This window comes from Patagioenas fasciata, chromosome 2 (assembly GCF_037038585.1).
Source record: "Patagioenas fasciata isolate bPatFas1 chromosome 2, bPatFas1.hap1, whole genome shotgun sequence".
In the NCBI taxonomy this organism is placed as follows: domain Eukaryota; kingdom Metazoa; phylum Chordata; class Aves; order Columbiformes; family Columbidae; genus Patagioenas; species Patagioenas fasciata.
The window spans coordinates 65,596,705-65,610,161 of NC_092521.1; the positions used below are offsets into that span (position 1 = coordinate 65,596,705).

The window sequence follows — 13,457 nt, forward strand, 5'->3', positions numbered from 1 at the left end:
CAGCCAGGCGTGGTGGTGGAGTTGCTCTCTATGTGAGAGAGCAACTGCAATGTACTAAATCCTGCCCAGGAGCGGATGAGGAACAAGTTGAGAGTGTATGGGTCAGGATCAAGGGACAGGCTGGCAGGGGTGATACGGTTGTAGGTGTCTATTACAGGCCACCAGATCAGACTGAGGAAGTTGATGAGGCCTTCTATGGGCAGCTGAGAGTGGCCTCACAGTCACAGGCCCTGGTTGTTGTGGGTGATTTTAACTTCCCTGATGTTTGCTGGAAGGACCATTCAGCCAGCCAGCCACAGTCCAGGAGGTTCCTCCAGTGCATTGATGATAACTTCCTCATGCAGATGGTGGAGGAGCCGACTAGGAGAGGTACACTGCTGGATCTCATCCTCACTAACAAAGAGGGTCTGGTCGAAGCAGTAAAGGTTGAGGGCTGCCTGGGTTGCAGTGACCACGAGATGGTGGAGTTCAGCATCTCGTGTGGCAGGAACAGAATAGCAAGTAGAATTGCAACCCTGGACTTTGGCAGGGCTAATTTCGGCCTTTTCAAGCAATTGCTGGGGGAAATCCCATGGGCAAGACTGCTTGAAGGAAAAGGGGCCCAAGAGAGCTGGATTGCGTTCAGACATTGCTTCTTCCACGCTCAGGATCAGAGCATTCCCACACGTAGGAAGTCGAGGAAGGGAGCCAGAAGGCCTGCGTGGTTGAATAGGGATCTGTTGGGTATGCTCAAGCAGAAGAGGCGAGTTTACAGGTCATGGAAGCAGGGACTGGCCACTTGGGAGGAATATAAGGCTGCTGTTAGAGGATGTAGGAAGGCAGCTAGGGTAGCCAAGGCCTCCTTAGAATTACAGCTGGCGAGAGGGGTCAAGGACAGCAAGAAGAACTTTTTCAAATACAAAGCAGATAAAACTAATACCAGAGGCAATGTAGGCCCACTGATGAATGAGGTGGGTGCCCTGGTGGCAGAAGACACAGAGAAGGCAGAATTGCTGAATGCCTTCTTTGTCTCTGTCTACTCCGCCGGAGGCTGTCCTGGGGAACCCTGTACCCCTGAGACCCTGGATGAAGCCAGGTTAATGGAGGAGTTTGCTTTAGTCGATGAGGACTGGGTTAGGGAACAATTAAATAGTCTGGACATCCATAAATCCATGGGTCCAGATGGGATGCATCCGCGGGTGCTGAGGGAGCTGGCTGAAGTCATTGCTAGACCGCTATCCATCATCTTTGCCAAGTCTTGGGAAACGGGAGAGGTCCCCGAGGATTGGAGGAAAGCAAATGTCACTCCAGTCTTCAAAAAGGACAAGAAGGAGGACCCGGGTAATTATAGACCAGTCAGCCTCACCTCTGTCCCTGGGAAAATAATGGAACAGCTTATCCTTGGTGTCATCTCAAGGCATATCAGGGATAAGAGGGTCATTAGGGGCAGTCAGCATGGCTTTACCAAGGGTAAGTCATGCTTGACCAACCTCATAGCCTTTTATGAGAATGTAACAAGGTGGATGGATGATGGCAGAGCAGTGCATGTGGTCTACCTTGACTTCAGTAAAGCCTTTGACACAGTCCCTCACAGCATCCTCACAGCTAAATTGAGGAGGTGTGGTCTAGACAACAGAGTAGTGAGGTGGGTTGCAAACTGGCTTAAAGAGAGAAGCCAGAGAGTGGTGGTCAATGGTGCGGAATCCAGTTGGAGGCCAGTATCTAGTGGAGTGCCTCAGGGGTCAGTACTGGGGCCAATATTATTCAATATATTCATTAACGATTTGGACGAGGGAACTGAGTGTACTATCAGCAAGTTTGCTGATGACACTAAGCTGGGAGGAGTGGCTGACACGCCAGAAGGCTGTGCTGCCATCCAGCGGGACCTGGACAGGCTGGGGAGTTGGGCGGGGGATAACCTGATGGAATTTAACAAGGGAAAGTGTGGAGTCCTGCATCTGGGCAGGAACAACCTCAGGTTCCAGTATAGGTTGGGGAATGACCTATTAGAGAGCAGTGTAGGGGAAAGGGACCTGGGGGTCCTGGTGGACAACAGGATGACCATGAGCCAGCACTGTGCCCTTGTGGCCAGGAAGGCCAATGGCATCCTTGGGTGTATTACAAGGGGGGTGGTCAGTAGATCGAGAGAGGTCCTCCTTCCCCTCTACTCCGCCCTGGTGAGACCCCATCTGGAATATTGTGTCCAGTTCTGGGCCCCTCAGTTCAGGAAGGACAGGGATCTGCTGGAGAGGGTCCAGTGTAGGGCAACAAAGATGATTAAGGGAGTGGAGCACCTCCCTTATGAAGAAAGGCTGAGGGAGCTGGGGCTCTTTAGTTTGGAGGAGACTGAGGGGTGACCTTATTAATGTTTATAAATATATAAAGGGTGAGTGCCACGAGGATGGAGTCACGCTTTTCTCAGTGGCAAACAATGATAGGACAAGGGGCAGTGGGATCAAACTGGAACACAAGAGGTTCCACTTAAATTTGAGAAAGAACTTCTCAGTGAGGGTGACAGAGCACTGGAACAGGCTACCCAGGGAGGTTGTGGAGTCTCCTTCCCTGGAGACATTCAAAGCCCGCCTGGATACATTCCTGTGCGACCTCACCTAGGTGTTCCTGCTCCAGCAGGGGGATTGGACTAGATGATCTTTTGAGGTCCCTTCCAATCCCAAACATACTGTGATACTGTGACTTCCTGCTCCCTCAACATGTATATAGAATAATATGCTCAGCTGGGTTTGATAATTCTGATGTTACCTGACTCCTATCAGGTAACCTAACAGCCAACCTAAGCCAGGGGACTACTTAACAAGAACAAGGGTGGTAAGAACAATAAGCAGGAGGGGGTCTGCCTGCACGTTACTAACAGACTTGTATGGTCTTGATTGCGACTTAGCTTGTCTTCCTCAGATCCCATTGTGAAAGCTTATGTCATCTTCTGTTTTTCTGAAGAACTGGCTTTCCTCTCCCATGGCATCTGAAGGAAAGACTCCATAAATTTCCAGAATATTGTGTTTGAATTTATAAGCTTTGTCTCTTCTGAATCCAGAAAACTAACAGCTAGAAAACTAGCTAGCAGATCACCAAACTAGAATCCTCTGAATCAGTGGCTCCACAGCTGCCAGCTAACAATACAGGATGTTTGCGAAGGAATGACTTAATGTGGACCAATCTTTCCTCTCCTGCCTGCTTCCTTGACAGTTCTCTATTAGATGGAATAAGTATGTTGAGACAGTTGAAAAGACACCAAAATTGTTGACTTTACTCTGTGCATTATGTGGAGCCTTAAGATCTGTCCATCTCAAGACAGCCCATATCATAGGAAATCGAATAGCCAACTATGTTGCTCTGTGTATGTCCTGCTTTATTTGGGAAAGTGAGAAAAGGGAAGGAAAAATGTTTCAGTTGTCTTATCCCATTGACTTTGTCAGACCTGCAAAAAAGTCCAGTGGGTGTAGTTTTCTTTCTGCAGGTGAAAGATAACAGCAACTTGGAGGGCTTTGCTTTTTTGTTTATTCTAAAATAATCAGTTTCCACTGATATTAGCAGTTTTCTTTGTGGCACAGTGTTACTACACATGGACCTACAGAAGCAATACATGATGTCTTTAATCATTCCGAAGAACTATATGTAAAAGAAATGTTATTTTCTTTTCCAGAACATTCCCTGTCGTGCCATTTCAATGGGTCAGGGCCAGGAAGTCCATGCCAGGCGCCTGTTAAATCAGTGCATGCAAGATGGAGGATGGCTCCTTCTACAGAACTGCCACCTTGGTTTGGAGTTTCTTAGTGAATTAATGGACACGATCACAACAACAGAATCTATGAGTGAAGGTTTCAGGACCTGGATCACTACAGAGGCTCACCCAGAGTTTCCTATTAATCTTTTACATTCCTCTATCAAATTTACTAATGAACCTCCTCAAGGTAGGTAACAATGGTTTTATTGAGTTTTGGGGTTTGCTTTCACCCCACCTCCCTATATCACTATACTCTGTGCAGTGTTTTTGTTCTCTGTTATTCCATTAGCTAAATACAGGACTAGTCAAGTCAGTTCTGCCATGTGTAAAGCATGAGTCTTTTGTGGAGAAATTGGATTGGTTGTTTTTGTAACAAAAATTAATAGTGATTTTGGTTTTTAAGTAGAACCTACGTAGAATGCCAGGTCAGTGGCCCTTTCTTAAGCTTAGTACACTCCATTGCTTTTCTTTCTGTCCTGTTGACACCACCCAAGGATGCAGAAGAGTCCAATCCTGTGCTCTACTGTGTAAGGAAAAGGAAGGACTTTTGAAAACCCAAACTCAACATCCCAAGCTGCTGTAGACACCTGTGACTGTTGCTTCTTTTTATGTCATCTGCCACTGCTGACAGGAGACTGACCCCAGCATCTTTGTAATTGTCTTTCAAGTGTTTGTGAGCTGCTCCTGAATCATCCCTTAACCTCTGTTACAACTCATGTTGGATCTGAATACTGGGGTGTACTTAAGAACCGATGAGATTAGTGCTTTTAAACTAGTGGCTTATTTTACGTGCTCACTCTCTCATGCTCACAGCCTCCTGTGTTGCATTCATTTCATATTGACTTCTCTTTGCATTGGAGAGGTTGCTGCTGGTCCAGCAAGGTCAGGCGGAAAGTCATGCTGGTTTGATGCTGTGCAGCTACTGGTGGGTACCAGTTTTGGACATTACTGGCCTGGGTCCCTGGGTGTCCCATGGCACTAGCCTGTGTGCATCTCCCCAACCTCCAGGATCTTTCCCCACTTCCAGAATGTTTCCTCAAGCTAGGATGTTCATCTTGTGCTTTCTGGGCCTCTAAGCCACCAGTTTTCCTAACCTACATAGTCTATGTACAGAAGCACAATGCGTGATCAGCATCTTAATTGGTGGTTCTGACTCATGTTTCTGTATTAATTGGAGGATTCAGAATGTTTCACTTGTTGCAACCTGTACCACTCACAGCTAGCAAGTAGCAGGTTTGTCCTTGAGAGTTCAAAACTCCAGTTTCATACAGCCACCATCCCTCATATGTGCGGGCAATTATCTGTCACCTTTCAGTATTCCCTATCAAAATTGGTTTTTTTTCATACCACAACCTCCTATTCAAGAGACTGAACAAACTCAGCCTTCTTGTCCTAACTTTGTAGGTCATGCAGTCTCAGTGTCTGACCACCATTATGGCCCCATCCAGTTTCTCCACACCTCCCTTGTGTGGCAAATGTGAGCAATATTATCTGAGGGGAAGCTCAACCGGTGATAGGTGAAAAGTGATAAGAACTTCTTCAGTCTGCTGGCTGTGCTGCTTCTAAGGTAGCCCGCTATATGGGTTGCCTTGTTTGCAAGAAGAGTGCAATTCTGACTCATAGTCAACCTGGCATTTATGCTCATCCTGAAGTGCTTACCAGCAGACCTCAGCTTGTACCTAATGCATGGGGCTGTTGTGCTGCAGGTGCAGAACTTTGCACTTGTTGTAATACATGCAGGTTTTGTTGGGCAAGTCTTCATCTCTCGCTAGATCACTCTGGACTGATCCTCTGCTATTTAGTATGTCAACCATGCCGTCTAATTTAGTATTTTCTGCAAATTTGTTGAGGTTAGCTTTTGTCTGCTTATCCAAACCACTGATGAAGATATTGTTCAAATCTATCCCTGGTGGTATTATACTTGGTTGCATGTGGTTTTTTGTTTTGTTTTGGTGGTGGTTGTTGTTGTTGTGTTGTGTTTTGTTTTGTTTTTCTGGCTGCTAGGATATCTTAAGCCTTACTTACTGTTCTTTGACCCTAGTAACTAACCTGCTAGCCTACTACAATAAGATGTTTGGTTTAGTGGATGAGGGGAGAGCATAGGGTGTTGTTTACCTTGACTTCAAAGAAGGCTTATGACACAGCCCCCCAATACATCCTTCTAGACATACTGATGGAGACATTACAGAGATGAACAGTCAGGTGGACTGAAAGTTGTGTGAACTCCCAGGCTCAGAGGGTTGTGGTCAGCTGCACAAATCTACTTGCAGAGCAGTCACCAGTGATGTAGCCCAGGGGTCAATACTGGGGCCAGCAGTGCTTAAAATTTTCACTAATGAACTGGATGATGACACACCCTCAGAAAGTTTGTGGATGATACAAAGTGGGAAGGAGGTGCTGATACACCAGAAGGTCATGGCATTGTTCAGTGGGAGTTTCACTGGCTGGAGAAATGATCTGACAGGAATGTGTTGAACTTCAACATAGGGAAATGCCAAGTACTCCCCCTGGGTAGAAAGAAACGTGCACCCATACATGATGGGGCTGACCAGCTGTAAAGCAGCTTTGCAGAAAAGGACCTGGAGTTCCTCATGGAAATCAAGCGGAACATGAGCCAGTAGTGTGCCCTTGGAGCAAAGATGTCCTGCAGCACCCTTAGCTGCATTAGGAAGATCATTTCCAGCAGGTTGAGGGAGGTGATTCTTCTCTATTCATCCATGCTGAGAGCACATGTGGAGTACTGTGTCCAGGTCTGACTTCCCCAGTGCAAGAAAGACATGGACAGAATGAGGCCAGTGAGAGGCCACAAAGATGCCGAGGAGAGGCCAAGAGTGCCATGATTTTTTTAACCTTGAAGAGAGAAGGGGTATCTTATGTGATGGGAATGAGTAAAGAAAACAGCAAGACTTTTCTCTGTGGTGCCAAGTAACAGAAAGAGAGATGATGGACACAAATGGAAACCCAAGAAATTCCACTTCAGCATCAGAATAAAACATAAGCCACTGTGAGTGTGGTCAAATACTGGAACAGCTTGTTCATTGAGTTGATATACTCCATCCTCAGAACCCACATGGACAAGGCACTGAGCAACCAGCTCTAGATGACCCTGCTTCGAGCAGGAGTGTTGCACAAGGTGACCTCCAGAGATCCCTTCCAACCTCAACTATTTGGTGTTATTCTGTGTGATATGAAAACATCCAACATTCCCAAGTAGGCTTGAACCTGTTGCTCTCCTGCTGTTCAGTGTCTGCGTCTTACCTAAACTATGCTGCTACCTGCAAACGTCCTTTATATGTTTGTAGAAGCAATTTACTACTCATTATATATGATGAGGGAAGGTTACTTTGTATTTTGGACTATGGCAGAAAGAAATCCTCAAGCCTGACACTTAGTTTATCTTTTAACTCTCTCATCTTTAACTAACTGTCTAATGCATTCACTTGCTCTTCATATATATATGTGTTTATTGCCACTGATTTCAGTTAATGAAGTCAGCAGGAGCTGAGAATTTTTATCCAAGGTCATATTTAATGCCTTAGTCATTTAAACCTCTTATATCAGTATTAGTTTTCCTCTGAACATTAGTGAGATGTCTACAAAATGTCTGATCTTGTGAAAGACACCCTGTTTCAGCAGTTAGTCTGCTGTTAACAATTTCTTACTGCTTTCTCTTCTCCTCCCCACTTTCTAATCCAGTGCTCTGCATCTTTTTATTGTACTGTGATCCCTCCTTATCATTCAAATGATAACACCCCGTAGCTGCAAGAGGCTATTTTATAAGTCAGGTTGCAGCTAATTTACTACTTGCATTTAGTAATAGAAACATGCCCAGTGTAACAATTTAAGTCAGGATGAAATATAAACAGTTTTAATTTTCTGATACTGTCCTGCCACATTGGTAGCACAATGTGATAAGGCACTTTTGTTTGATTACTTTGTCTTGATTTTGGAACTCTCTTATGATACCCTTATAATATTTTGGAAAGTTTTTTTTTTTTTTTTTTTAATATATATTGTTCTACAGGATCTTTGTGAAGTAGGAAAGAAGCAAAAGGGCTTTTGTTGTGTCATAGGAAGCAAAATTACTTCAGCAATCTATTTGTTGTTCTTGAAATCTGTCTTTTTAGACTTGTGTTAATCTGATTAGGTGGAAGATATCATAACAGGGACTTCATGCTTGGTGTCGTCTGCCAAAGGCAGACTATGCTTCAGTAGTGCTGCCTGAAAGCATCTGGGAGTAGTGGGACTTACATATTATATGGAAGCGGAGATTGTATCAGTATCATCTGCCTAAAGCTGTTCCTGGGATATGAAATGTCAGTGCTCAAACAAACCTCCCCACGTATTAGCATTTCCACTATGAATTCAGGTTCTCATCTCATCTGCCTGGTGCCTAGATGCCAGTTTGAGAAGGTGCATACAGAATTTTGAGATTGTTACAGGAATGAAATCTAAATAAAGTTGTCTCAGGTGGATATAGATCTAATTTAATATGTAAATATTGAAGCACAAACTCTTGGATACTCAGTGCTATATTCCATATTATGTTAGGTGTCCTTTTAATTGCCATATAGTAACTGAATGGTTGTTTCAGTTGTAACTCGTAACATTTAGAATATGATTACTTAAGGGTAATTCCTTCTAGACTCCTGAACTTAATTTGATGTGTCATCTACCCGAAAAAACGTAATTGAGGTTTGCATGCTATGACCAGCTGAACAGATAATTGATTCAAAGAGAAAATTCAAGTCTATAAATATGATACTGCTGTAAATTGGAACAGAGAAATCTGCTTAACAGAAGTTGGAATTATAGGTTCCATGCACTTTTTTGCTTAGATATTTCCTTTCTGTACTTTTTTTCCAGGTGTGAAAGCTGGCTTAAAACGAACATACTCAGCTATTACTCAGGATCACCTAGAAGTGAGCAACATGCCACAGTGGAAACCATTGCTATATGCTGTAGCATTTCTTCACACGACTGTTCAGGTTTAAAAATTCTTAAAAACTTTTTTCTTCTGTCATTATGCCATATTTAATTTATTAACGCACCATGTTATTAAATTAAAAACAGGTTTAAATGAAAATCCCTTGTTAGTAAATTAATACATATGAAATGAGAAAGAAAATTCATTGCACTTAAAAAAGGGGATTTTTTCTTTGTGAAAATGTTAATATTCCTATTCTGTGTTCATATCTCTCTATTAATGATGATAAATGAAGAAATATTTGACTACTAGATAAATAATCAAGGATTTGGCCTTATGTGTGTGTTTCTGTGTGTGTGTGTGTATGTGTTAAGAGAAGAATTGTTTTTTAAAAGTTGATGAAATACAGCTCCAGCTGGACTACTGTGTTCTTAATATATTTCACGTATTCTTCTGCACTTAATGTTTTCTTCACAATTAGTATCCATCAGCCTTTTACCTTTAACTATTTTACAGGAAAGACGGAAGTTTGGTCCTTTGGGCTGGAATATTCCTTATGAATTTAATCAGGCAGACTTCACAGCCAGTGTGCAGTTTGTTCAGAATCATTTGGATGATATGGACATCAAACGTGGAGTGAACTGGAGCTGTGTTCGCTATATGCTTGGAGAAGTACAGTATGGTGGCCGTGTAACTGACGACCTTGACAAAGTGCTGCTGAATACATATGCAAGAGTGTGGTTTGGAGAGCATATGTTTAGTGAAACATTTTGTTTCTACAAAGATTATGCTATTCCAAAAGGGAAAACAGTTGAAGACTATCTCCAGTACATAGAGCAATTGCCAGTGATTGATACACCTGAGGTAAGATATTTCAATATATTAAAGGGAATTTTTGTCAGAGAAATAATTTAATCTGGTGTATTTTCCAGAGAGGTGAATGTATATGTCACGATTAACAGGCAGGCCATCACAGTGAGTATCTAGTGTAGATCAGAAAGAGGTAGATGAGGTCTTCTTCAAATAATTAGAAGAAATCTCACATTCACAGGCCCTGATCCTCATGGAGGACTTTAACAACCCTAATTATCTGCTGGAAGGGTGATATAGCAGGGTTCAAGCAGTCTAGGAGTTTTCCTGAGTGCATGAATGACAACTTCCTGGCACAGGTAACTGATGATCCAACAAAGAGCGGCACTTGGCTGGATCTGATACTTATGACCAAGGATTAACTGGATGGGTATGTGAAATCCAGAGACAGCCTTGACTGCAGTGATGAATGGTGGAGCTCAGAATCCTAAAAGGAGAGAGTAGGGCAGAAAGCAGGATCACAGGCCTGTCTTTCAGGAGAGCAGATGTCAACCTCTTCAGAGGTTTCTTCCAAGCTTAGAAGAATCTCATGGGATATGACCCAGGAGAGAAGAGGGTTCCAGGAGAACTGGTTTATATTCAGGGATCACCTCATCCAAGCTCAAGAAAGATTTGTCTTAATAAGTAGGAAACCAAAGGCAGCAGGAGGCCAAGTGGATGAACAAGAAGCTCCTAACTGAATTCAGAGATAAAGAGGAAGTGTACAAGAGGTGAAAGCAGGGGCAGGTGACCCAGCAAGAATATAGAGCTACTGTCCAGTCTTTCATGGATAGGGTTAGGAAAGCCAAGGCCAAAGTGGAATTGAATCTTTCAAGGAATGTGGGGGGCAACAAGAAAGGATTTTACAAGTATGTAAACAGCAAAAGAGATGACTAGGGAAAATGAGGGTCCATTGCTGAATGGGGTAGGAAAAACAGTGAGAAATTATATGGAAAAGGCTCAATGCCTTCTTTGCCATAGTCTTTACAAGTAAAACTGGCCTCCAGGAAACCCAGGCCCCTGAGACAAAAAGTCTAGAACAATGAACTTACCCCTGGTGGCAGAGGACCAGGTTAGGGAGCATTTAAAAAAACTGAACATATGTAAGTTCATGGTACTTGATGGGTTGCACCCATGAGTGCTGAGGGAGCTGACTGATGTCATTGTCAGATCACTTCTGATTACTTTTCAATGGTCATAGTGATTGGAAGAGGTTCCTGAAGAATGGAATATAGCAAAAATCACTCCTGTCTTTGAGAAGGGAAGGTGCTAGAGAAAATCCTCTTGTAAAGCATTTCCAAACATATGAAGGACAAGTAGGTGACTGAGAGAAGCCAGCATGGATTTGTGAAGGAGAAATCATGCTTAACCAACCTGTTCACCTACTACAATGAGGTGGCCAGCTTGATAGATGGTGGGAGAGCAGTGAATGATTTTTACTTCAACTTCAGTAAGGCCTTTGACACTACCTCCCATAACATCTTTGTAGGCAAGGTGACAACATATGGGTTAGATAAGTGTGCTGTGAGGTCATTGGAAAATTGGCTCCAGGGGGTTGTGACCAGGGGCACAAAGTCCAGCTGGAGACAGGTCACTAGTGCTGTGTGCCAGGGGTCAATACAGGGGCCAAAACTGTTTAACATCTTTGTTAATGACCTGGATGATGGGTGAGAGTGCACCTTCAATAAGCACACAGGAGATACAAAACAGGAAGGAGTGGCTGATAGATCAGATGGTTGCGCTGCTATCCAGAGAAATCCAGACAGGCTGGAAAGCTGGGCAGAGGGGCATCTCATATTTGACAAGGGAAAATACAAATTCCTGCATTGGTTGTCCTGGTGGACAACTAGCTGACCGTGAACCAGCAATGCACCCTTATGGCAAAGAGACCAACAACTATCCTAGGCTGCATTAGGAAGAGAGAGGTGATCCAGCAGGTTGAGGGAGGTGATCCTTCCTCTCTAGTGAGCACTGGTGAGACCATATCTGAAGTACTGTGTCCACTTCTGGGCTCGCTGGTACAAGAAAGATACGGACTTACTGGAGTGAGTCAAGAGTGGTGCCATGAAGATGATTAAGGGACCGCAGCATCTATCATATGAGGAAAGGCTGAGGATGCTGGGACTCTAGCCTGGAAAAGAGGAGACTCAGGCAGGATCTCATCAGTATGTATAAATACTTGTTGTCAGGGTGTAAAGATGGAGCCAGAGTATTTTTGATGATACCCAAGGAAAAGAAAAGAGGCAGTGGGCATAAATTAAACAACAGGAAATTCCATCTGACAACAAGCACTTTTTTTCCAGTGAAGGTGGTCAAGCCATGGAAGAGGTTGCCCAGAGAGGTTGTAGAGTCTTGATCTTTGTAAATATTAAAATCCCAACTGGACACTGTGCTGGACAGCAGGTGGTTTGGATTAGAAGACCCTCAGAGGTCCCTTCCAAACTAAATTCGCAGACACATGGCCTGAGAAGTAATGAAAATAAAAAAAGCCATATGATCTCATTTTGCAAGTTATAATTGGGAGTTTATTCCATTTTGACAACAGGAAGATCTGCATGTTGTCATGAGTTGATGGGGTAGGGTGCAAGGTAGCTCCTGATGGCAACCACTTTTACATGACCCAGTGTGTGTATGTTGCAGTGGTCACATTAATTGGAGGACTGTGACTTTCTGCTCCTTCTAGTACAGGCACATGTGATGACGTTATTTAAAATCGAAATAGAAGTGAATGCTCTGGATTTCTGTCTCATTGCTATTGCACTAAATTGATAAATGCCTTTGGAAGTAAGTTCTATTAAAATTAAACAGACAGGACTGAACAGAAAAAAAATGGTTTTCCTTTACTGATAATATGCTGCCTGAGAGGGTGAGAAGATTCCAAGGTCATAAAATAACCTTGAAAAGTTTTGAATCTCTGAAGGTAGTGAAAGCAGAATGCAAGGGTATTTGTGCTGGCCACGATGCACCTTTTCCAAGTGAGGGTTATTGCAGCCGTGATAATGCACCAGTGGGAGCCATCTGAGCCCAGCTCATGAAGTGGTTCCTATCAGAGTATGAACCTTGACTCTATCAGATTTCAGGTGCCACTTTCATCGATCTATTTTTCTAAGCACTTGGGAACCTATCTCACAATGCTGCAATGTATTTTTGAAGTATTTTTGATGCCTGTAAAAAAAAATAAATCTGTATGCACGGTTTGAGGTAGGGGAATTTTACCTTTGACTTTTATGTAAATAAGATCAAATCCAGGGATGCAAACATCTTTTTGTCCTTCACATTTTCACAGGTTAGGAAGAAAGCTCTGACTTTCTTCTGTCATTCCAAAATCTGTCCAAATGGCTCATGGAAACCTTTACCCTTTTAATCTCCCAGTCATCTTCATTCCACAAAGGATATTGTGCTAGTCAAAACAGTGTATTTTTGTTTCCTCCCCTTTCCATTTTTGGTTAAGAAAGACTGAATAAGTCTGATTGCTGTATCCTTGCTCTTTTGATGAAACTTCAACCTCTGATCAGAATAAACACTAACTTCTGAAGAGGGCTATTGAACTCTGCAATCCCTTTGAAAATGACTTTGATTTCAGAGGGGTATAGAGCTTTAGCAATTGGTTTTGAGGATTTATCAGACTAAAAAAAAACCCTGACAGACAGAATCCAACATCCTCTTTTTAATCAAAATTCCCAGAGATTTTTGGATCAAAAAGAATGAAAGATTGAACTCCTTGATTAATATACAGGACATTCAGGACACTCATCCACCCAACTGCTTTACTACTCTGGTTTCTTTGTTCTTATTCTTTCATATATCACTTGCATAAAAACATAGGACCAGAGTTGTTTCCCATGTAATATCCCTGTCTTTTGCAATATTACACCAATTGTGAAGTTAGCCCTTGGACTGGTACTACAATTTACATTCACAATGGCAGATATGTTTTCATTCTTTTAACTTGGGCTATAG

The 13,457-nt window shown here is 43.0% G+C and overlaps 1 protein-coding gene across 1 annotated transcript in view; it reads left to right on the forward strand.

Annotated features, from left to right (window-relative positions):
• LOC136097897 (dynein axonemal heavy chain 5-like) overlaps positions 1–13,457 on the forward strand; it is a 170,365-nt gene that overhangs the window by 129,531 nt on the left and 27,377 nt on the right. The window contains exons 69-71 of the mRNA XM_071804333.1: positions 3,641–3,908; positions 8,588–8,709; positions 9,165–9,512. Of these exons, the coding sequence (XP_071660434.1) occupies positions 3,641–3,908; positions 8,588–8,709; positions 9,165–9,512 (738 nt within the window). The remainder of the gene's footprint in view (positions 1–3,640; positions 3,909–8,587; positions 8,710–9,164; positions 9,513–13,457) is intronic.